The sequence below is a fragment of the Neltuma alba genome, unplaced genomic scaffold (assembly GCF_004799145.2).
Source record: "Neltuma alba isolate B1F8T4 unplaced genomic scaffold, ASM479914v2 tig00011916_pilon, whole genome shotgun sequence".
NCBI classification, from domain to species: Eukaryota; Viridiplantae; Streptophyta; class Magnoliopsida; order Fabales; family Fabaceae; genus Neltuma; species Neltuma alba.
In genome coordinates this window covers 636,544-661,706 of record NW_021636509.1, presented here as the reverse complement: position 1 = coordinate 661,706, position 25,163 = coordinate 636,544, and the positions used below count along the sequence as shown (strand labels likewise).

The window sequence follows — 25,163 nt, the reverse complement described above, 5'->3', positions numbered from 1 at the left end:
AAGAGTGGAGTTGGGATTTTGAAGTTATTTTCTTGAAACTGCTACCAGAAATTTAAGATTTTGTTCTTAAACTTCTTAGTATAAGGGTTTTGCTCTATAAAGCTGGTTTAGCTTGGCTACGATACGCTTATAACATTTTATTGTTGAGTCGATCTAATTGTTGTTCTGGTTTATTATATCAGGTTGACAAGGTTGTTTGGAGTCATTTATTACCCTGTAGTCTTCGTGTTGAAGGTCTTCTCTATTGATTTAGATAGGTTATCTGTTGGATGCAGTTGTTTGACGTTATTTAGCGTCGTTGTCTGAAAAAAGTATCGCCAGTTTTCTTGTTCTAGTTTCCTTGGTGTTGGATTTTCGGGTACAAAATGGGGAAGAAAAAGGAGCAAGTGGGGGATAAATCCAGTGATGATGGTGGCGGGAATCAAAGCAAAGTTGGAGATAGTAGCCCCAAAGCGTATGATAAGGATACCATGGCATTCATATCCATGGCTCAGGAATTAAAGGATGAGGGGAACAAGCTATTCCAAAAGAGGGACCATGAAGGAGCCATGATAAAATATGAGAAAGCTCTCAAGTTGCTTCCAAAAAATCATATAGATGTTTCATATCTACGGAGTAACATGGCGGCATGCTACATGCAGATGGGACTTGGTGAGTACCCCAGGGCGATTCATGAATGTGATTTAGCCCTTGAGGTTACACCAAAATACAGTAAGGCACTGTTGAAGAGGGCTAGGTGTTATGAAGGTTTAAATAGACTGGATTTAGCTCTGAGAGATGTTAGTAGCATTTTGAAGATGGAACCCAATAATATCATGGCATTGGAGATTTCTGAAAGGGTCAAAAAAACCCTTGAGGAGAAAGGATTAAGAGTGAATGATACAGTGATTGAGTTGCCTCCTGATTATGTTGAACCTTCTTATGCTTTGCCTCCAGAAAAAGCGGTGAAAGAGAAGACACGCAAGAAGAAGAGCAACAAAGTTGAGATGAAGACCATTGATAATAAAACTGTGGAAAAACAAGATGGGGAGAAATTGGAAGAGAAGGTCGAGGACAATGTTGAGAAGGCTGGGAAGAAATCTAAAAGAAAGGCCAAGGAGAAAATTGATGAGAAGAAAGCCGATGTTAAAGAGGTTGTAGAGGAAACAATTAATGGTAGAAGAGATGGTATGCCTAAGAAAACAGCAAAACTTGTTTTTGGTGAGGACATAAGATGGGCGGAATTGCCAATTAATTGCAGCCTTTTGCAGTTAAGAGAAGTTATCTGTGACCGCTTCCCAAGCCTAGGAGCAGTTCTTGTTAAGTACAGAGACCAAGAAGGTGATTTGGTCACAATCACTTCTGACTCTGAGTTAAGATGGGCAGAAACTTCAGCAGGATCACAAGGTTCAATCCGGCTGTACATTGTTGAAGCTACTCCTGAGCAGGATCCATTCTTTGAGAAACTTCACAAAATGGAGGTGCAAAAGCCTCCTGTCAGTAGAGCTCCTGAGAATGGCTGCGTGTTGAAAGAAAAGGAAGTGATAAACTCATCTTGCATTGAGGATTGGACAATACAGTTTGCCCAGCTGTTCAGAAACCACGTTGGATTTGAATCTGATAGATATTTGAATTTTCATGAGCTTGGGATGAAGCTCTATTCTGAGGCTATGGAGGACACAGTTACAAGTGAAGAAGCACAAGGCTTATTTGACATGGCGGGAGATAAGTTCCAAGAGATGACAGCTCTAGCGTTGTTCAACTGGGGAAATGTTCACATGTCTAGGGCAAGGAAGAAAGTTTATTTCCCTGAAGATTCTTCTAAGAAGCATCTATATGAACAAATCAATAGTGCATATGACTGGGCAGAGAAAGAATATAAAAATGCAGGAGAAAAATATGAAGCAGCCGTTCAAATGAAATCAGATTTTTTTGAAGGCTTTCTGGCGCTGGGGCAGCAACAATTTGAGCAAGCAAAACTTTCTTGGTATTATAATGCAATCAGCGGCAGTGCTGATTCAGCATCGTGGCCCTCTGCTCATGTTCTTCAGCTTTATAACAATGCTGAAGATAATATGGAAAAAGGAATGCAGTTATGGGAACAGTCAGAGGAGCATCGCTTGATCGAAGCCTCCAAATCCAAGGATGTCAAATTACTCTTAGATGACATGGGATTGGATGGTATGCTTAAAAATATATCAGCTGATGAAATTGCTGCGCAGGCTGCAAATATGAGATCTCAGATAAATCTGCTGTGGGGTACCATGCTATATGAGCGTTCAATTGTGGAATTCAAAGTTGGGTTACCAGTATGGCATGAATCTTTGGAAGTAGCTGTTGAGAAGTTTAAACTTGCTGGAGCTTCTCCTACAGATATATCTGTGATGCTGAAGAACCACTGTTCAAATAATACTGCTGCTGATGGTACACGCTCATGTTAATAAATTTTTTTTTTTTTTTAAATTGCAGAATAGATGTATATATACTAACACATTTTACTTACAGGTCTAGAGTTCAAAATTGATGAAATAGTACAAGCATGGAATGAGATGTATGAAGCTAAAAAGTGGCAGCGTGGAGTTCCTTCATTTCGCTTAGAAACCTTATTTAGGAGGCGAGTTTCAAAAATTTATCATGCCTTGGAGCTTGTGTGAGTTTCTTCTTGTGCAAGTTGATGGAGAATTACAGAGCCAGTACTTCCTTACACTTCTTCGCTTGTAATGCTATTTCGTCATCTGAAGGTAATTGAGGACCACCACCCTGATAAAATGTACTGTTTATTGATTTTAGTGGTGACTTTGATTCTTCGTTTTGACACAATAATGTTTATGATCTGTCATCTCATAATGCATATCTATTAAATAAGTATTTGTTGTTTGAAAACGCTTCTTATGTTCGACCATTAATAAAAAGCTGTGGTATTTGTCATTTTCCTTGAAGGATTTTCTGTGCATATATTAATAATTCATCTACTGTGCGCGATCAATTTTTCCCTTATTTATTCTTATCTTTGTTCTTATAAACTAAAGATTAATTACAATGATCATTCTGTTGCACATGCAGTTGATAGTATAATCCATTGCATTAAGAAGTGTATTTTGTTACTTTTACGTTCTTGACCACAATGTCATATACGTGGTTGATAACGTCAATGATTGTCTATATTTACTTTTACGTTCCTGTTTTGCCATACTTCGTCTTTCTTTGTTCATGAAATAATACAATACTGTAGCTTACCTTCTTCAAACACAACTTGGCTTACCTATTCTGCAGGTGTTCTTTCTACTTGAAGAGTTCGAACTTAACATTGGACTTTTGGAAACAATTATTCATTTTCATTATGCTTGGATGTTCAAGGCCATAAAGGTCTATATGATTTCCTTTACTACACCTTGGGAAGGTGGAGTTGCAGCAATCTTTTTTATGTGGTTCAGGCCATAAAGGGCACTTTGAACTTTGATTATAGTTTCCTAGGGGTGAGTAGGATATTGAATTTGTATCAGAAGCCGTCGGAGAGTCATGTAGTGTAGTTTATTCCATTTGTAACCGTCCACTCGAGGGAGTATTGCTAGGTAATTTCCTTTTGTATTAGACTATTGATTTACGGATTGCTACTTATTGTACTGCTAAATGTCAAAGAAATATAGAAGCAAAAGCCGCGGATTTCTGTTCTGATATGTTGTTAATGCTCCCATTTGTTCATTTTTGAGAAGGAACCTGCAAGAATTAAAAAAAGTCAAGACGTACCTGGTTTGATTAGCTTTGAGTTGAATTGATACGTGATATGATATTAAAAGGGTTTTAGTTTAATCTCTTAACTTTAAAAGATATATTTTTAGCTTTTCAACTCTAAAATTTTTTAGTTTTAAATGGTGATTTTTTTTTTGGGGTAAGAATTATGAAGAACTCTTATGGTTCTGAAATTGTGTTTATTTGAATGAAGCAAGGGAATTAAATAGTTTACATCAGCCCCTTTAAATGAGGGTAGAAGGTTGAAATCCTAGAAAAAAATCAAAATGATATTGATTTAAATGATAAAACAGAATAATATCCTTAAATTCTATGTTACAATTGAAATTTGAATTGTAAAACTAACACTAATAGACTGCAACACTAATTAGGGTTAAGGTTTTGAGGCCCACGGCTCAATTCTCACTAACATTTCCTCCCAAGCTGGCGAATAGAAATCCAAAATACCCAACTTGTCTCTAAAATTTTCAAATTGGGATCTTTCCAGAGGCTTTGTAAGGACATTAGCTACTTGAAAAGAGGTTTTTATGTGAGAGATCAATAATGTTTGATTTAGTCTTCTCCTTTATAAAGTGTCTATCAATATCCATGTGTTTGGTCCTATTATAATAGACAAGATTGTGAATCATTTGAATTGCAGACATGCTGTCACACCACAGTTTAATAGGTGGATCAATAGTGAATTTAAGTTCACTTAATACTTGGATAATCCACACACCTTCACAAACTCCGTTAGCTAGGGCTCTTAACTTCTCTACTGCTTCTTGATACTACAGTTTGTTTTTTGCTTCTTCAAGTTACAAGACTGCCCCAGAAAAAAGTGAAGTAACTTCCTGTTGATCTTCTATCAACACGTGTTCTTCCATGATCTGCATTGGTATACACCACTATATTTCTCAATTCTCCATTCTTGAAGAAAACTCCTCTCCCTAGAGTCATCTTTAAATACTTCAATATGGTATAAATGGCTTCTATATGATGTTCCTATGGTTGTGCTAAGAATTGGCTAACTACTTCCACTGCATAACTTATGTCAGGTCTTGTATGGGACAAATAAATAAGTTTTCCCACTAGTCTCTTGTATCTTTCTGGATCAACTGCAACACCATTCTTTCTGAATTTTGGGTTAACTGAAGGATCCATGGGGGTAGGTGATCGTTTAGCTCCTAGCATTCTTGTTTTCTTGAGCAAGTCAAGTGTGTACTTTCTTTGTGAGATAGAAATGCCTTCTTTTGATCTGGCAATTTCCATTCCAAGAAAGTACCTTAGATGTCCAAGGTCTTTAACCTCAAACGTAGTTGCTAGAGTCCTTTTCAACCTTTCTATTTCTACAAAATCATCTCCAGTTATCAAAATATCATCAATATATACAATTAAGATAGCAACTTTCATACCTGAGTACTTGACAAATAGTGTATGATTAGATTGACATTGAATGTAACCTGAACTCTTCACCACTTTTGTAAATCTCTCAAACCATGCTCTTGGTGATTGCTTTAGATGATAAAGAGACTTATATAATCTACAAGCCTTGTTAAGATTCCCATGTTCTGCTAACCTTTCAAAGATCCTCATATAAACTTCTTTAAGATCCCCATTTAAAAATGCATTTTTCATGTCTAGCTGGTGCAATGACCAATCAAGGTTTGCAACTAGGGATAGTAATATTCAAATAATGTTCAATTTTGCCACTGGTGCAAATGTTTTTTGGTAGTCAATATGTTGGATCTGGGAGAATCCTTTTGCTACTAGTCAGGCTTTAAACTTGTTTATGGATCCATCTGAATTGTATTTTATTGTAAAGACCCACTTACACCCTACAGCCTTCTTTCCTGGTGGTATTTGAACTAATTCCACCTCTTATTCTTTTCTAGAGCCTTAAGCTCTTCATCAATAGCAGCTTTCCACCTTGGATCTTTGACAACTTCATCAAGATGACAAGGAACTTTTTTCTCTTCAATTTTAGTCACAAAGCTTTTCATAAAAGTAGATAGCTTGTCATAAGAAACAAAATGGCTAATGGGGTGCATAGTGCACTTTCTTACCCCCTTTTCTAAGTGCAATTGGCTAGCTGAGATCACCAAGAACTGAAGATTGGGTTGATTCTTGACCTTGCTGTGACTCAGGAAGATCCCTACTATTTGGAGTGACTTCTTCCTCTTCAGCGTTATCTGTTTCTGCCTTAGATTCATCCGTCATAGTATCTTGCAAGGCATCATTAGGCACTATTCTAGGTTCACATAGAGGAGATGGTGATTCTAGGTTAGATTTTGGTGTGGAAACAGGTTCAGGTTTGGTGTGGTTTGTAATTTCAAGATGTAGAAGGCTCAGGTCAAGCTCGAGTGAATCTAAAAGGTTAGGATTAGGCTTGGTAGGATCATGTTCTTGTGTAATGTTAGGTTGATCATAGTTCAAGGGCTCTCATTCCCCCATACTCTCCCCTTGAGTGGGAGAATTAGTGTAATAGGCTTGATCCTCTACAAATTTAATATCTATTGTGACAAAATATTTTTAAATAGAGGGAGAGTAGCACTTGTAGTCCTTTTGTGATGATGAGTATCCTAAAATAGACATTTAATGGCTTGGGGTTCAAATTTTCCTCCCTCTTTGTGATGAACACAGGCTAAGCATTCAGACACTTTCAAAAGAAGATTGGGGGCAAGTAAAGTCTTTGATAGGTTTGTGTAAGAAGGTTCATTGGTGTCTTAAAGTTAAGGGTCTTGGAGGGTAGACTATTTGTAACGTCTTAATTTTTATTTAAATATTTGAAAATTGAAAAAAAAGGGTTCCAAACTATTATTATTTCTGTTTTAAATAGGGTCTTTAACCTCAATTTATCCTGAAAGTTTCTTTTTTACTTTCCCATCATCTTTTTCTTCTTTTCTCCTCTCTCTCTGCGTTCATTTGGTTGCAGAGTGTCGCTCTCTCTCTCACTTCTTTCTCTATTAGATTATTTTGGTAAGTAAAACTACTTCTAATTACAAAACTTCTTTCATGAAATTTGTTTTACTAAGTTAGATCTACCTAATGATAGTAATTTTGTGTTGCTTAGAGAAAATTTTTGATATAGAGTTTGGAGCAAGTATTTAGTTTTGATGAGTGTTAACCACAGTATTGTAGATCTATTATAGTAGATCATTTCTATCAGTTTAGATTTGTCCATTTGTCGGTTTTTAGAATTTTAATTGATATATTTAGTTGAAAAATATGTTATTTATGATATTTATCATATTTTTACAGATCAAAATTAAATTAAACAATTTATTTGGATTGTTTGGCATATTATTGTGATTTTAATCAGTTTAGTTTTATTTTATTGGGTGATTGGAGGTTTTAAAATAATCGTTTAGATAAAATTCTATTATTTGTGAAGGAAAAAAAATCTGATAATTATATCATTAAAATTTTAATTAGACTATTTATTTATAAATATTTGAGGTACTATTGAATTTTTGATGGTTTGGTTTTGATATTTAAACTTGAAATGGGATTTTTAGAATTTGAAATATAATAATTTCATATTTGAGAAATTTGAGAAATTCTTTTTATCAAAGCAAATAATTCAGAGAATGGAAATGAATAATTTGGCTTGTTAGAAAATTTATAAGTTATTTCTAAAGTACTTACTTTTAGGTTATGAAAGTTGTGAGAATTTAGAATAAAAATTAGAACAAAAATTAAATTAAATTAGAAATTTAACTATATATAAGCTTAATTAATTAGCTTATATTAATTTGTGATTATATTAATTGTATATATTAATTATTGGATTATTAGTTTGAGCACGGAGTTGACTTTGTGGTAATTTTTATTATAGCCTTGGTGAAAAATAACCATTTTCCACTTGTTATGTATGCTGGTATGATGTTTGTGAGTGATTTCGAATTATATGAGATTCTTGAAATGCCATTGGGCTATGATTTGAGTAATGGAATGTATTACTGTTGAGATTACCTTGAGATACTTTATGTTATTGAAGAATAGTTATGAAATTATGAATTCATAAACTTGTCATGTGGAACATGAATTTATTGAGAAATGGTTTTAAGGATTGATGTTGATTACTGAAATTTAGAAATCTCGATTTTGGTAAAGTCAAAAGTTATTATGTTATTAGTAAATGATTATTTTATAAATCTCATGAGCATAAATACGAGAGGGGATGGTGAACGTTGATTGGTGAGAGACATATTACAAGGAGAATAAGGGGGTGAATTTTATACATATTATAAAGGTAATAAGGTGGGAGGACGTCAGATGTACACTGATTGATCTTTTGGCCCTTTCTCGTGTTGTAGGGCATATGACACCCCGCTAGTGGACTAGAGGGAGAAACCATAGTCCGGTCTTGTGCTCTGTGGATTTTGGCCTGTTCATATCACTTGATCGGTGAGCTTATTATATTGAGTTACCAGTCACGTGGGTCAGTACTAGCCCATGGTTTCAGTCAGAGGAAATAAGGTGTGAGGAAATAAAGTGAAATTAAGAGTGAGATATTGTATTTTGATATGTATATGTGTGTGTGTGTGTATAAAACCATGTGACAATTGTAAATGTTATGATTTTTGTAACTGTTCCACTTAACACCTTCCAAGCACTTACTTGTATGCCTGATGAGTAGGATTATTGGTTACTGAGACTTTTGTCTCACCCCGTGGTTTAACATTTTCAGGTAATAGCTCTAGGGCTGGTCCATCAAGGAAGGCAGCGGAGGCTTAGCTATCAAGTTTATCTTGTATAGCCTCTTTTTTGTCATGTGATGAGTATTGTATATTGCCACATATAGCTCTTTTTGCATATTCTGATTTATCTAAGACTAATCGTCTTAGCTACTTTTGTTGGTTTAGAAGAATTTTATTTAGAAAACATCATGTTATGGGCTTAGAGTTCAATATGACGTCCTGGGTTTCGCAAAGCCCAAGACCTAGTTACTGCGAAATATTATTAATTATGGTTTTCATACAATTTATCTAGTAAAACTCTTATAATCATGATAGACATTTTGAATAATTAGTTCAAGTCTTTTCTATCATAGTTAACATTTTTGACGAATCAAAATTTCTTTTTATAACCATGGTAGCCTTTTCAAAGATTATACTAAGATTCTTTTCTTCTATGGTTAGTATTATATTTATTTGAGTTTAAAAAGTTAGTAACCGATTGGAGATAACCATTGTTACACTATTTATTAGGAGCATAGCTGTAAGGATAGCTTCTTCCCAATATTGTTTGGGAACATTATGTGTAAACATAAGGGCTCCAGTTACCTTTAGGATGTGTCTATTTTTGCGTTATGTAGTTCCAATTTGCTGGGGAGTGTTAACACAGTTGGTTTGGTGAACTATACCATGATCTTGGAGATAATTTTGAAGGTTTTGGCTCATGTATTCTCAGCTATTGTCACTGCAAAGTGTTAAAAGTTGAGTTTGAAACTGTGTTGTAATCATCTTGTGAAATTTGATGAAAGTGGAGGGCAAATCATATTTTTCTTTCATAAGAAACACTCATGTGAGGTGAGTGTGGTCATCAACGAAGGTGACAAACCATTTAGCATGAGACAAGGAGGGGACTCAAGAAGGTCGCTAGATGTCACTATGAATTAGATGAAAAGGCTTTGAAAAGGATGGGAATGGGGTTCGTAGGTTGCCTTGGTTTGTTTTGCACACAAACAGATATCACAAATGAAAGAGTAATCATTTTTATTCATAAGATGCGGGAACAATTTTGACATATAATGAAAACTGGGATGATCTAGTCTATAGTGCCATAACAGTGCCTCTTTATTTTTACACTTAGTAGATAAAAATGAAGAAAACTTCACAGTATTTGAACAAGAGTAGGATTTCTGTAGACCATCTTGCACTTCCAAATAGTAGAGATCTTCTAAAATCTTAACAGTGCCAATCGTCTTTGTTCTCCCTAAATCTTGAAAAATACATTCAACGGATGTGAAATAAACACCACTTTCCTGGCTAGGAGTTATAACTTTTACAAATAACAAGTTGCATTTTAAACCAAGGGTAGAAAACATTATACAAAATGATTTTAGGTGTTATATATGCCACTTGCTGTTCTTAGTCCCTTGACTTTCAAGGCTTTCCTATCTGCCACTTTTACAAATATATTGAAAGGACATGACTTTATATCTGTCAATTTTGAGTTTTCAGTCATATGGTCAGTAGCTCCAGAATCCACAATCCATAATCTTTTATGATGAACTTCAACTTTTAGGGCTAGTATTGTTTTATCTATGTGGGCCATATACCCAACTGTAATTCTATTCTCTTGGGAATCGTGTTTCTTTAGGAATCTTCTGAGCAGATCCAATTCTTCTTTGGTGAATTTTGATTCACTTTTCCCTTCAATGGTTTCTGAATATCCTCGGCTTTCTTGCTTTCCTCTCTTTAGAGGTTTTCCATTTAGCTTCCAACAAATCTCTCTTATGTGACCTTTCTTTCTACAGTAATAAACCATCTATTCTGTTTCTTATTGTGATTGTGAGTTGCACCTTTGGATATTAGGGTACTCAGCTGGCCTGTTTTACTGGAGTTGTTATTGCTCACCAATATCTTCCTGCTTTCTTCACTCCTCAAAGTGAAGAAGACTTCACAAAGTGAGGGAAATTCTTCAAGTCCCATTATTCTTCCACGGACTTCTTCAAAGAAGGCATCTAATCCAAGAAGAAATTTGAAAATCCTTTTCTTCTTTAATTTTTGTACATATTGTAGCATCTCCAACACACTTCCAAGCATATGCCTCATAAGAATCAAGTTGTTGCCATTTGACAAACAATTCACTGTAGTATTAAGTTACTGAAAGGTTGCCCTTCTTGAAATCTTGTAGAAATCATTCAACTTCTATGATGGAAACTTTGTTTTTGACAGTAGCAAACATATCTTTGGCTGCATCCCACACTTCTCGTGCTGTAGGAAAGAAAGAGAAGTGTGCACTGATGTCTGTGGTCATAGAGTTAATGAGCCACGCCTAATCTACTGAATATTCAGCTTCCTAGTTCGCATATTTCTCGTCCGTTGGTTGCTGGTTTTTTTGCAACTCCGATAAGGTGTCCATACTTGCCTCTACCCATGACAAATGGTCGCATACTAGCCGCCTATTGGTGATAATTCTTGCTATTGAGGTGATGAATGGTGATAGAGTAAGGATGATTCTCAGATGCACTAGGGTTGCTTGTCATATTGGCCGCTAAACTAATGGGGTTTGTTGGGGCTAGGTTAGGGTTTATTTGGCCTTCATTAGGTAGGCCCATACTAAATCTAATCATGTTGCTTGGATACCATGAAGAACTCTTATGGTTTTGAAATTGTGTTTACTCGAATGAAGCAAGAAAATTAAATAGTTTATAGCAACCCCATCTAGATGAGGGTAGAAGGCCGAAATCCTGGGAAAATCAAGATGATACTGGTTTGAATGATAAAACAGAATAATATCCCTAAATTCTAGGTTACAACTGAAATTTGAATTGTAAAACTAACACTAGTAGGGTTTTAAGGCGCAACACTAATTAGGGTTAAGGTTTTGAGGCCCACGGTGTAACGTCTTGAGTTTTATTTTGAGTTTTGGTAGCCCTTTTTGATTGATTTGAGGATAGTTTAATGATTAAACTTGAATCTTAGTGTCTGGTTTGGGATCAAAGTGAGTTGGAGCAGTTGGTGAACAAATCCCTCTCAGATTTGTTTACCATGGTGAACTAGGGAGTTCCGGGGGGAGTATAGCTTTGGGAAGGTTTGGTCGCAGCAAAACTAAGAGTTCGTTGTGACAAAGTGGTTCAGGTGAGCGAGGTCTCCCCCTTGGGAAGGTTTTGCCGTGGCAAAGGGTGTTTGGGCGAGCGAGGGTCTCTCGAGAATGTCTTGCCGCGGTGAAGATTGGAGTTCAGCGCGGCAAAGTATGGTTTTCAAGCGACTAAAGCCCTCTAGGGATTAGTTCGCCGTGGCCAAGTATTGGGTTTGCCGCGGTGAACTGCTCGAATTTATAAATACGTTGGAGGTGTTCAGTTGTGCCAAAATTGAAAATCTGAAGGAGGAAAGTGGTGCTCTGCTGGGGTTTTGGTGCTTTGGCTTGGAGAAGGTGTTTCTAAGGGTCCTTTACCTCAAGTAAGTGAATCTAACCTCTAATCTACTCTTTCTCTTAGGATTTTTGAGGATTTTACAGGGGAACTCTAGGGCTTTTTAGTTTCTGTTGGAATTGAGGTTTTTGACCGATTGTTTTGAGTTTAATTGATAGCTTTGGGTTAGTCTAAGTGTTTAATCAGTGTAGTTTTCTTGGATTTGGAGATTTTGATGTTTTGAGAATTTAGGGTTTGTGAAAATGGAGGTTATGATTGAGGATGATAACGTAGTAGTGGAAATTGAGTTTTATGAATTGGGTTATATTAAGGAGGGTTAAATTGGATGTTTAATCGGTTTAGAATATTGTTAGGACTTCATTTGTTCTAATTGGGTGTTTGGGTGATGAATTTCTAGAGTGGGACTTTGAGTTTCTGAATTCGATCGATATTTTGGAAGGGGGACTAGAGTGATAATGGTCTCTTGTGGTTTTTGGAGTATTATTATGATGTTTTGGCCGTTGTGAGTTGGGTAGAGTTTTGGTTGAGGCTAAGAATTTTGAGTCCCCAAGTGTTGTATTGACTATTTTATTAGTTTGAAAGCTAATATATGGTGGTTGTGTGTTTGTGTGCTTGTATGCTTGTGTAGACCTGTTGTGAGTATTTGTTGGTGCACGGGGCATCATTGGTGTTTTGATTATTCCTTGCTCAGGCGAGAGGTAATCACTTTCCAGTCCTTTGTACATATTGTTATGGTACTGTGAGTGGATTTATGTTTTGTACTCCGAGTAATAAATGGTGTTCTAAATGTACTTTGTATATGAAAAGAGAAATTGTCTTGTGGGGTATTGCATCACGATAATGTATTGGGAGTTTTAGAAAGATATGCTACTTGTTGAAGTTACTTATGAAATGCGAACTTATTTGTTGGTAATGCTTGAGCATGATTCATATGTTGGGAAATTGTGAGAGATTTGGTTGATACTACCACGTGGTAAGGCCTCTATTAATGCATGATGGTTGGCTCTTTAAGTCTCCTATAGTGAGGGATAGGTCTTTTGGCTCCTTACATCCCCTATAGTAAGGAATAGGCCAGGTTCAGCTCTTGATAATCCCCAAAGTGAGGGATGTGGTTGATGGGATTGCATTATTGCACATGCATGACTGTTGTGGCTATTGTTTATATTATTATTTATTAATTGCCCCACTTGACACTTCACGAGCACTTATTAGTTTGTACCCTGAATTGGAAAGGTTGGTTACTGGGATCTTTGTCTCACCTCGTGGTTTACAATGTTTTCAGATAAAGGTTCTAAGCGTGCGTCATCGGGAAGAGACGCGGAGGCTTGGGCTTAATTAGTTGTAATGCCTTTAGTCTTTGTATATGTATGGCGAGTTGTATATTGCTACATATAGGATTTTTTGGAAATATTTTGATTGTGTGGTCTTATTGTAAACTGGAGGAAATGTTATCTCCTTATTTTGGTTGGCCGGAGGCCATTTCTAGTATTTTATGACACTTGGATTTATATTGTTAAAAAAAAAAACAAGAAGAACAAGTGGATGGGCTTATGTTTGATATCTTTTGTTACCCGGGTCGGAGGCTCAGAGGCCCAAGAGATTTTAATGACTGATTTTGGTTGCATGCAACAGAGTTTGGGTTTGACTCCAGTTTGAATGTCAATTTCTAAAAATGTGCAAATTTCTTTCTATTATGGTAGTTTGTTGTAACATCTTTTCTTTTCTACCATAGTAGCAATTTTATGACGAGATTATAATGTTAATGAGTTTATAATGTTTGAGGGTAAGAGTTTTACACACGGCCCAATCCTTACTAACAAATTAGGATTTGTTTTGAAAATTAAACTTAATAGGTTAGCATTTTAAAATGTTTTATTAATATTCAAGATCTTAATATCATCATTTTTTTGTTAACAATTTTAGGATCAAATAACTAAAAATATATTTTTTAAAGTTAAGACATCGAGCTGAAACTTTGTATAAAGTTAAATGATTATACACAAACACACAAAGACACACTTTAATCTAAGAAAATTGAAGGTTAAGGTTCAGATAACATCTTCAAGTACTCTTCCAGTCCTTAATATAGGACTCAATTCTTGAATTGGTTTTGGTCCTAAATATAAGACCTATTTATCATATTTATCAATTTTCTCTAAATTACCCTTATAGATACTCCCTCAACCACAATCAAATAGAAGAGGGAAAGGGGTATTAAGAAAAATGATTATGATATTTTAGGAAAAATGTATCACTTTTCTTATAATTAACTAATTTACCTAACTTGCTTAATTTAATCAAATTAGTTAAATTGGTCTTATATTAAGGACCAGAAGAGTATTTTTTTAAGGAAAGTCTAACATTTTAAAATATTTTGTGGTTCATGTAGTACTTTGAAGTATTTCTTTAAGTATATCTACCACCCTAAACACTCTAAGCTCCAAATTCTAAATTAGAATATTGTATGTATCTGAAAAATGCTTCTAGGCAGCGAATGAACTGCAAAATATTGTAGAGTCCTAGGAAAATATTTGGTGAGGAAAAAAACTTTATACTTGTTAGAGCAATAAAGGTGAGATCAATGATTTCATTTTTTTCATTAAAAAATATAAATGTCCGGTGTCAAAAAAATAAATATAAATGTCAGATATTATAAAGTAATGTGACAAGGATGAAATCAAAGGTTAGACAAATTTATTCTTGAATGAGTTAATCATAATTTGTAACTCGTTCGGTCATAATTTAAACAATAGTTTTCTCCAAAAATTACGGTCGCTAGAGGGGGAGAGCGCGCCCACACATATGCATATATGTATACTACCTCCATAGTATAAAATCTAATTCACTAATACGTAAAAAAATTAGTTAAATTAATTATTTACAGTAAATAGATAACTTTTTTTAAAATATTTTTATTAATCATGTATATTTGAATTACTTATTGATAACAACTCGTTAACATATGTATATGGATTAATTGATGGCAAAATAAATAAATATTTAAGATAAATTGGATTAAGATTTTATATTTAGGATTAAATTAAATATAATACTAGCTCTTATATTCTTGAATGAGTTAATCATAATTTATAACTCTCAGGCCAAAAAAAAAATCATAATTTGTAACTTGTTAGATCATAATTTAAACAATAGTTTTCTCCAAAAATTACGGTCGCTAGAGAGGGAGAGCGCGCCCGGCCGCCCACACGCATATATGTATGTATGCTACCTCCATAGTCAGTATAAAATCTAATTCACTGATATGTAAAAAAATTAGTTAAATTAATTATTTATAGTACATAGATAATCTTCTCTAACATATTCTTATTAATAATATATATTTGAATTACTTATTGATAACAACTCCTTAACATATGTACTCTTTCTGTTCTTAATATAAGACCCATTTAACTAATTTAATTAGATTAAGGAAGTTATGTAAGTTAGTTAATTATAAAAAAAGTGACACATTTTTCCTAAAACACCATAATCATCTTCCTTAATACCCCATCTCCTTCTTCTACTTGATTATGGTTATGGTTGAGAGAGTATCTATAAGAGTAATTTAGAAAAAATTGATAAATATGAGAAACGGGTCTTATATTTAGGACAAAAACAACTAAAGAATTAGGTTTTATATTAAGGATCGAAGGAGTATATGGATTATTTGAGGCCAAATGAATAAATATTTAAGACAAATTAGATTGAGATTTTATATTTAGGATCAAATTAAATATAAAACTAGCTCTTATATTAAGAATTGGAAGTAATATGTATTTGTTTTATGATCCAAGAATCTTTTCTCAGATTTAAATTTTCTGAATTATGTTTGGTTTTCAACAAAGCTACACTCTGATTCTGCATTTCTAGGTAATTAATTTTTTTTTTTTTTTAAAAAAAAGAAGCCACCTTCTGCGCAGCTAGATGCAAACTCAGTAGTTCTTGAGGCTGGAAACTGTCCATGCTGAGTGAATAAAATATTAAATACACGCATGCGGAATATTTCATTTCCAATTTTATCTCAGCCACAAATGAGCTTCTTCGTGGCGAATTCATGGTCTCTTTTATTACTCATGGCAACTGAAAGCACCTTTGGATTTTTCTTCACCCAGAGACAGAATCAGACTCTCTTCTGTTTATTTATGCCAGTTTTAGTCCGTGCGTCTTCTTAGAATTTCGAGTTTCCAGCCAAAACAAAATGGCCAAAGTTACACCCAGAATAGATAATTTGTGCTTCCTTTCGAACAACCGAGTTTGTAAAACATCTATTCAACGCTTTCAGTTGCACCGTTTGCCTGCAAAACACCGCCTAAGGTTTAGAATTTTGTCCGGCTCTCAACAAAATGTCGAAGATAGTGAGAGAGTTGCCGCCAAGGTTCTCACTGGACTTCGGGTCGATGAATTGGAGCAGAAAGCTTCTGTTTTGGATTCGGAGCGTCCGTCGGGAGCTCAAAATGTGTCCCCCTTGACTTCTGATGGCCGTTGGCCACCTTGGAAGAATCTTCCCCAGAGATATAAGCTCATCGGTACGACGTCGCTGGCATTCATTATCTGCAACATGGATAAGGTTATTACTCTTTTGTAATTCTGTTATATACTTGCATGAGTAAGTCTTGTAGTTCATTATAATTTGATGGAAACTAGAAGCGTTGTTTTGCTAATTGCTATAGCACGTGTTTACTTTCTATCTTTATTGAAAAGCTCAAGCTGAGTTTTGTGAAGTCCATTCTCATTTTGTTCTTTGCCCAGAGATCCCTAGTTAAATTTGCTGGCAATTTGGGTTGCTAGCCTTCCACTTTATTATGCGTCAACTGGAATCATCACATGTAGGCTACAGAAGTGTTTCTTAGTTAGCATTTGTTTATGGGGTCTGACTTGTATTAATTAGTTTCATGATTGGGCAGGTGAACTTGAGTGTTGCTGTAATTCCAATGTCTCATCAATTTGGGTGGAATTCATCAGTGGCCGGATTGGTTCAATCATCATTCTTCTGGGGTTATGCATTGAGTCAATTGCCTGGGGGTTGGTTAGCCAAGATATTCGGTGGAAGGTTAGTTTCCAGAGTCAAGAAAAGCTTTTTTCTTTTTTTCCCCTATGGAGCTGGTTTGCAACTTGTTAGTATATACAGATAAGTAAAATTTGTGGGCCTAGGTGCAATGCATGATACTATACAAAGAGTTCAGTGTCCTATGTTAACACACTGAACTAGCGTTGTGCTTCTTAGGTCAGAATATTTCATACATTTCAGATCCAAAATCCTCTGCTGCACTCACAATGGTAGGGCTTAATTTCAAATTGTAAAAGGTAATTATAAACTCAGAAAATGGATGGTGCTCATACTTGAGGGCTTTACGTGGCTTACTTAAGATCCAACCATGTCTTGGGCAAAAAAGGGCGTCATTTATGACACACTATACATGGGCCTTGTGGGACATAGCATCCTCGACATAAAAGTTGTAACTTATGGACTGGAATTTTTTGTGCTATAATGATATGCCAATGAAAGACTATGTCTTAGGCGATGATAACATCTAATTAGGAATTTGGATTATGGAGACCGATGTTAGGCATAACTCTGCCTGACTTATATGTTTCAAATGCTGTGAAAGGTATGCATGTGAAAAATTGGGCAAGAAGACAAAACAAAACATGGGTGAAAATGTATGTATGTTTTGAAAATTAGGGACTTACAAGGTAGATAGTTAAAAAGAAGATTGAGGCTGTAAAGATAGTAAATGAAATTCAAGTTGATCTACCCCCAGAAATAGAGAGCAGAGAACAGAATCAAGATGAAGAGAACCATTAGAAGAAACTTGCTATTGATATTTCACAATGGAATCTTAAAATCAAATGCAGCTAATTTCAATACAATTCTTCAAGCAAAGTTAACCGTTTTCCCCTTTATAAAAAAAAAAAAAGAGAATGACTATATGACAACTTTATTTATTCTGAAAGCACAAATATTAAATAAAGAAACTACTTGATGCTCTTTCTGAAAAGGTCTACTTGGTTAACTGGATGCTCAATAGAAGATGGCAATCTCATGTCAGTTATTAGAAAATTCTATTTCTTTTTTTTTTTTTTTAAATAACTAGAAAATTCTATTTTGATGTTACACTTCTATCTTCTGGGTAATTTAGACGAAGTTCCAAATTTTCAATTGAGTTTCTAGGTTTATGATGTTACACTTCTATCTTCTTTTTGTTTCAGAAAAGTTCTCAAGATTGGAGTATTAACCTGGTCAATTGCCACAGCTCTTGTTCCTGTGCTTGCTGGATATATGCCTGGATTAATCTTTTCCAGGATTTTGGTTAGTAGGTTTTCTTCTTAACCCTTTTTTCTAGATATTCAAGTTTCAATAACGTTCATGGATCCTTGATTAATCTGGCCTCATTAAATTTATTTTTCCATTTGGCTTTCTATTCACTAAAAGTTAGGGTCTGTTTATTGATTCTTTTTTTCCTTGGGGTTTAATTGTTGTTCAACATATTGTCTTGCACTTGTTATTTTTCTCAATTATTAATTACTTTCACTCTATTTCATATATAGGTTGGGATAGGAGAAGGCGTTTCACCATCTGCGGCCACTGATCTAATTGCCAGGCATGTGAACATCTCAATTCATTCTGAAACAATGTGCATTTCGGTTTAAATTGATTATTTGGGTTAATTAGTGCTTCCTTTGTTTAATTTATAATTTTTAGTCTACTTCCTTTTCTATTCTTCATGCTGTTATGACTCACCTTTACGCCGCAACTATTGAAATATCAGTAGTTTTTGAACTTGAGAAGCCCTCGTGGATAACAAGAAATATAGGAAGAATTCTCTGGAGCTTGACAAGTAGTTTCAACCTTCTAAAAGTATACTCACATTCGACCACAGCCTCTCCCCAAAGAAAAATCTACTTAATATTTCATTCTAAGAGAGCATTGATTTGGCATTAATGAGGATATTCTATGCCAAATAGAAGTTCTTGTGCGGACTCTGATAGAAGATTATGAGATAATTTGTGATTCTCATGCTTTGGTAATATGAAACATCTCTGTGAAATGGTTGCTGCATTAGCAAACTATTTTTCAGTATATTTTCTTCTTTCCGTCTCTTGACGATCTTGGCAATTGATCTTCCCAAGCTTTTAGCTATAACAGAAATTTGATTTTATTTTGCATTATTAAGTATCTCTCGCCCATCTAATTTGTTTTATTCATAATGAGTTGCAGGTCAATACCATTGGAGGAGCGCTCACGGGCTGTAGCATTTGTCTTTGGTGGCTTGAGTGTAGGAAGTGTTCTGGGGTTTGTATTTCTAGCATGCAGTCTTATGTTGAAAAGTTAAAAAACTTGTGATTTTCTTTCCACTTTCTTTGTTTGCATTCACCTTTAACACATTGTTAGCTGTCAGGCTTCTGTTGGCTCCTCCCCTTATCCAAAATTTTGGCTGGGAATCGGTATTCTATATATTTGGACTTCTAGGGATTGGTTGGTAAGTAGAAATGACTAATTGTTTGTGGTTTTCATTGCATCAGTTGGTTCAAAGTAGTAAAGCTTCTTCTATTAATGAATAATTGACATGTTATTGCCATAAATTTTAAAGGTTTTTGGGGTTTCAAGTTCTTGAAGAAAGAGAAACACATTCAGCAGCTGAATCTAAGTCGTGTGAGCAATTAATCCGTTTATCTCTTTATGTGCTTTATCAATCTTCTGCTAAGTGACAGCCTATGACTTAACTCATGTTCCCACTAGTCTTTCTTATTGAAGAATCAAGTTCTTTTATACTCAATGCCAAGGGGTGCTGGAGTTAAATTTTGATTAAGTTAATGTCCAATCAATCATCCAGTCTGTATTTTTATTTTTGTTTTTAATCCATTGATTTGGAAATTGCTTTCAAACCCATTTGTACTACCTGCCTACTGTTGTGACTTTGTCTTACTATGTCCATCACTTTTGCTTTCTCCTCCAATACCATTGCCTGAAACAACAGCTAATGCATGACCTGTGCAAATTTGGTTACTGTCGCTGCTAATTTTGTCTCATGGGATGGTCTTTGCCATAATAACCATTCTCTAGCACTTCAGTGTTCCCTGTAGGCTGTAGAATTGGCTCACTAGGTAGCATTTATAATTATCGTGAATCATTCTATCCTATACTGTTATGTTCCATTGTCTCAAATTATTCAGTATATAATTGGACTTGTCATCTATACTCTAGGAATCATATCCTTCATGGGCTATGCTTGAAAAGGGTAGCCTGTAGGCCACTTCATGGGCTATGTTTAAAGGATAGCTTTAGAGTTCAGTTCTTGCTTTCACCATATGTTTACTTATGGTTTGACTGTTGGGTTTTCACTCGTGTTCGATCATCTCAGTGGCCTCCGGTGTTACTGTGCCACCTTCATGGAGTGACTCTCTAGAAAAATTAAATGACTCTCGGAAGGTATGAATCAATAATTTTTGTGACATTCATCTTTGGATTTGATTCTTTCGTGTCTTGTTGGAGAAGGAATGGTATGGTATTGGCGCTTATGGGCTTGGAAGGCTTTTTTCCGAAGCTAAGCTGATCTGCTAACATTATTCAATTATCTGATTGATAACAAGTGCAGACACTTACTTTTTCCTTTTATCACTGACTGAGAGAAAAAAACTAATTGGTTTTAATTACTTGGCTTTAATTTTTACCCTTAATGATTTTTTGCGGTGTAATCCTTCCTTTCTTGAACGAGTAGGTTTATCTACAGCTGACATTTGCTTCATTTTATGCTTTCATACCATAGGATGTACCATGGAGGGCTTTTTTTCAAAGTTCAGCTGTGTGGGCTATGGTATATGTTCACTTCTGTGGTAGCTGGGGTCACTACACTTGTCTATCATGGCTTCCCTCATATTTTAGGTACCTTATGGACATCTGCTGCTTTAGCTCTCTACCTGTGTGCTATGTCTCAGAATTACTGTCAACACTTGTTAGAGAGTTATTGGAAATTTTCTGCACTATTTGATTTATTTGTATTCTTTTATGCTTTTTGTTTTTCTGTTAATCTGAACATTGATCATCGGTATCTTTCATTTACAGGAGTTTTGTTGAATATCTTTTATATAGTAAAAATCAATATTGAAAATTGGAATTGCATATTCTTTACCTAAGTTGTATAAATGCATGAGCTACTTGATGCCTTTTTGTATTTTGCATCTTAAAACTTGCAGGGCTTTGCAGTTAAGTCCTGTTTCTCATAATAAGGGTTGATTATTTAATGCATGTTTTATTTTCTTCATTATTTTTTTAAATAAAAGTTTTGACTGGATAATAAGTTGACTTGGTGAATACATAATGAAAAATGCTATAGAATCTACTTTTCTAAATTAGAGGTTCCAGTAGCTGTCCTCTGGATCTTGTTAAGCATTAAGTTCATAGTTTTTTTTTTTTTTGGCTTCTTCCTTTCCTTAGAACGCACCAATTTCAGCTCAGTATTAATGTTTACGCTAAAAAAAACAAAAAAAAAAAAATCCATGTGAAAGAAGGGTTTAGTTGACAATTACTATGGTGCTTTGATGGGGCTGTGATATAGAAAGCGTCAATTCAAACTGCTTTCTAGTTGCACTGCTAATCACTTTTAGTGCCTTGGCAAGACCTGGAGCTATCTGCTTGTGGCTACTCAGCATTTTTATGAGAAGGTCTAATGTTTACTTGAAGATATGACACTGATACATATAACTGATAAACACTTCTAAGCTTAGTTTTTCCTCCCAAAAAAAATTGTTGTGTTTCTTTTTAAGTTTTGTAATTGATGGAGTAAAAACCCTTCTAGAGATTTAGACATGGTAATCGTTTTCACACATGATTTTATAATTTTAAATTGATGCAGAGCATTTTTATTTCTATTGTTTTCAAGTTTTCCTCTGCGGAAGTTTTAATTCTAGCATCTGAATGTTGTGCAGTGAGGAGCTGAACCTTAACCTTACGGAAGCTGCATGGGTAAGCCTGATTGATGTTTTTGTTTTTGTTTTCGTTTTCCTGGTATCACAATTTCTTTTAAGCCTCTGTGAAGAAAATAAATTCAGATTTCATTCTTTGGAATGGACAAGATGAATTTCATCAGAATAGATATATCAAATTTGAAATATAGATCAAAGAAGATCATGTCTCTGCTGGTATTATAGTTTGATATACGAGAAGTTCAATTGAAACTATGCTATTTGTACTGCTCAGATGGCTGCCATTATATAATGCCCTTGAAAGAAAACTAACATGAGGGCCATTTCTACTAAGTAAAGGTCTTGGTGAGGGCAAAAGAGGCAGGTCCTTGTCTATATCTAGCTTAAGCTGGCCTTGTAGAAGTTCGTGATCTACATGTAAAAGACAATTTAGGGAGCCAATTCATTACTGTAATGGTGATGCAGTTGTGAAAAGCTATGTCCCATCGTTATGGACTTATTTTTCCTTACTATAGTACCGATTGTTTATCACTTTCCCTTGCATGCTAAAAATTTTGAGTTCTTGATCATTTCAGGTGTCTATTCTTCCACCATTAGCTTCAATATTTGTGACTAATGCTGCAGCTCAGTTAGCTGATAGTTTGATTTCTAGAGGAGTTGAAACCACAACGGTATGAGAGGGATTAAAACATTATTAGTTTACTCATTAGCCATTTATCTTCTAAAACTTCAATACTTGATCGGTATAGAACTAGAAACCATATTTCTCATATCAATACATTTCCTTAATATATGGTCGAGAACATAACTTTTACAGAAGTGGAATTTCGTTTGTTGTGGAGAAATTACTTGGTTTGGGCCATTCTGATCAAGCATTTCTCAATAGCATTTGTTATGACTCGTAACTTGATTTGCTGACATTTCAGCAACAACTTAGTATCATGTAAATTTGACTTGAATAATAATTTTCTGATTGTCTGAATTGCTTTAAAAAAAAGGTTCGAAAGATCTGCCAATCAATTGCATTTTTGTCTCCTGCAATCTGCATGACTCTGTCCTCAGTGGATTTAGGGCTACCACATTGGGAGATTGTGGGCATTCTCACGGGTGGCCTAGCCCTCTCTAGCTTTGCCCTGTCAGGTACCAAAGAATCCTGCAAATTTATTTCGTATAACTAGTGGGATCACCTCTCCTTTTTTCTTTGGACTGCTTATATATGTGTGTGTTTTTTGTGCTTATGCAGGACTTTATTGTACCCATCAAGACATGTCTCCTGAATATGCAAGTATTCTTCTGGTATGTAGGCGTAAACTTAATCTCTTGTACCAACCAATTGAAGGATATAAGATTTGCTTCAGTGAATAATCTTAATTACTAAGAACAAATATTTTTGCTTGTTTTGGCCCCAACAACAGCAACAAAGCTGGCATATGCTATCTCAAGTTCTTGTCATCATAAGTCTCTTTTTGTAGTTTCATGTGTCTATCCTTATTCTTGAATCGTTAAAAATAATGATGCCCGGTTTTTTTTTTATTTTGAGACCAAACGCTATAAAGAGACGTGATGATTCTCTGCCTATTTAAAATTTGCCTTCTCTAGTGTTTCTCATTACTTGAGGATACGTTTGGTTTAACAATGGAAAAGAGGATGAGGGAAGAAAAGTTTTTGAATTGCTTATTATATTATTGATATTTCCACTCAACTGTTTATATCTTTTTTTAATGCTTTTTAAAAGTAGGGGCACAAAAGTAACTTTTCACAAAATTACTTTTTTCATTTCATTCCATTTCATTCTATGTATCAAACATCTCTTTACATTTTTGATGTGGTGGAAAGGAATTGATTACAATGCAAAATATTAAAAAAATAAAAAGGGTAGGTTGGTGGGATGTAAAATGACTCTGTCCCTAATTTAAGATGTAATGAAATTAAGTAATCATGACAACACATCAAATATCTCTATTCTTTGTGAAGAGTATCAACGATCTAGCTACAAGTTGATTGTCTTAGTAGCTGCACGGTGCAATGATGAGAGAGAAACACTGTGCACCCATTGTAGGGAAGCGAAAATCCATTTGAACTAACTACTTCATTGAGGCCTTGGTCAAATTGATGGTTGTAATTACCTTTTAGATGAACTTTTGCTCCAATTGCGAGTAAAGATTGAAGAATATATCTACTTTTTCCAGCTAACAACATTTGACTCGTAACTCTTCTAGTTTCAGCTATAGGTCAACAACCATAACGTAATTAGTTTCAAATCCAAGATCAATTGACAGTAACCCTTTGAAAGGTTTTGGTACATGCATATGGCTACCTCTAAAATTCTGCTACTTACTCCTAGAGACTAAATGATTCTTGTCACAAGTAAAAGAACTGAACTTTGGCCTCAATATCTGGTTTATCTTGATCATTCCTTTTATGTTTTCCTCAGGGAATCACTAACACTGTTGGGGCAGTACCTGGAATTGTGGGTGTAGCCCTCACTGGTTATCTTTTAGACTTGACTCATTCATGGAGTGTAAGTTTCCCTTCACTAGATCCCCCCTCCCCCAAAAAAAAATGTGTTTGATTATATGATCTATGTTTGATCTAAAGTTCATCTTTTTTTTCGCCGTGTAGATATCACTATTCGCGCCATCAATCTTCTTCTACTTGACTGGTACATTAGTGTGGTTGGCGTTTGCCAGCAGTAAGCCTCAGAATTTTTCAGAGCAAGAATGATCCTCCTTTCAGTCTTTCATACTTCTGAATACAGCATTAGCAAGTAAAGCAAATCTCAATCGTTCCGAGTTTTTGGCGATGGAGAAAATATCCATTATTTTATATACAAATGGTTCATCTGCAAAAGAGAGAAAAATGGCGTTAATATATGTATAGATGTATTATTTTTCTTGGTGAATGATGTAATGATTTTTCCTTCCTTCCCCCCCCCCCTTTTTGGGGTTTTGAGATTCTTGTAGCAGTTTAATAGATGAATGATGATAATTGATAGGGCACTAAATCTTGTGATGAGGTGCTATAAACACAGGAAAGTCAAAGATATAAGTTGTGATATTGCCATCAATGTTAGGTGTTATTCTTCATCATCAACTTTGGCTTCAATTAGGTGGTTTAGGTTCTAAGCTTTGATGAGATTTATTAATGCCAACGGAATGTCCTACTTCTAACTTAGGGTCTAAGGCAAAAAAAAGAGTTAGATTCTGGGCTCCTGCTCCAAGCTAGTCACAAACTGGCAATTAAACACAGAGCCACGTGAAATGCTTTTCTCTTTTCTTTCTTTGCTTTGTTTCTTTCTCTGGCCAGGGCACGTGCAATGTTACAGTCGCTTTCTTTTTTGGGGTTGGTGGGGCGAGAGAATCTGACGCGGACAAATTGAATTTGTTCCCAGATTTCTGTCATCTTCCTTTGATTGATAAGCCACACA

At 35.0% G+C, this 25,163-nt stretch overlaps 2 protein-coding genes across 3 annotated transcripts; both read left to right on the top strand.

The window, feature by feature from the left end:
* The first annotated feature begins 322 nt into the window (after positions 1 to 322).
* Positions 323 to 3,656, top strand: LOC114719439 (protein PHOX1). Its single transcript, XM_028904944.1, has 3 exons — positions 323 to 2,403; positions 2,485 to 2,720; positions 3,253 to 3,656. Exons 1-2 carry the CDS (start codon positions 366 to 368, stop codon positions 2,631 to 2,633), a joined length of 2,187 nt encoding a protein of 728 aa, XP_028760777.1. The 5' UTR covers positions 323 to 365; the 3' UTR covers positions 2,634 to 2,720; positions 3,253 to 3,656.
* A 12,258-nt stretch (positions 3,657 to 15,914) lies between these two features.
* On the top strand, positions 15,915 to 24,829 carry LOC114719430 (probable anion transporter 6, chloroplastic). Of its 2 annotated transcripts, none has more exons than XM_028904932.1 (15): positions 15,915 to 16,379; positions 16,717 to 16,862; positions 18,023 to 18,122; positions 18,362 to 18,414; positions 19,032 to 19,106; positions 19,213 to 19,293; positions 19,405 to 19,466; positions 20,176 to 20,243; positions 20,581 to 20,696; positions 21,740 to 21,776; positions 22,312 to 22,407; positions 22,735 to 22,876; positions 22,980 to 23,032; positions 24,171 to 24,257; positions 24,359 to 24,829. In XM_028904932.1, exons 1-15 carry the CDS (start codon positions 16,011 to 16,013, stop codon positions 24,458 to 24,460), a joined length of 1,587 nt encoding a protein of 528 aa, XP_028760765.1. In that variant the 5' UTR covers positions 15,915 to 16,010; the 3' UTR covers positions 24,461 to 24,829. The 2 variants fall into 2 exon arrangements, with proteins under 2 accessions (XP_028760765.1, XP_028760766.1); XM_028904933.1 differs by having other exon boundaries at positions 16,140 to 16,379; positions 16,701 to 16,862.
* Positions 24,830 to 25,163: the final 334 nt, after the last annotated feature.

Coding starts and splice junctions, on each gene's coding strand:
- LOC114719439 (XM_028904944.1), top strand. CDS start 366: ATGGGGAAGAAAAAGGAGCAAGTGGGGGATAAATCCAGTGATGATGGT. Junction 2,404..2,484: donor AAATAATACTGCTGCTGATG/GTACACGCTCAT, acceptor TTTTACTTACAG/GTCTAGAGTTCAAAATTGAT.
- LOC114719430 (XM_028904932.1), top strand. CDS start 16,011: ATGGCCAAAGTTACACCCAGAATAGATAATTTGTGCTTCCTTTCGAAC. Junction 18,415..19,031: donor GCCACTGATCTAATTGCCAG/GCATGTGAACAT, acceptor AATGAGTTGCAG/GTCAATACCATTGGAGGAGC. Junction 20,244..20,580: donor AATTAAATGACTCTCGGAAG/GTATGAATCAAT, acceptor TTCATACCATAG/GATGTACCATGGAGGGCTTT.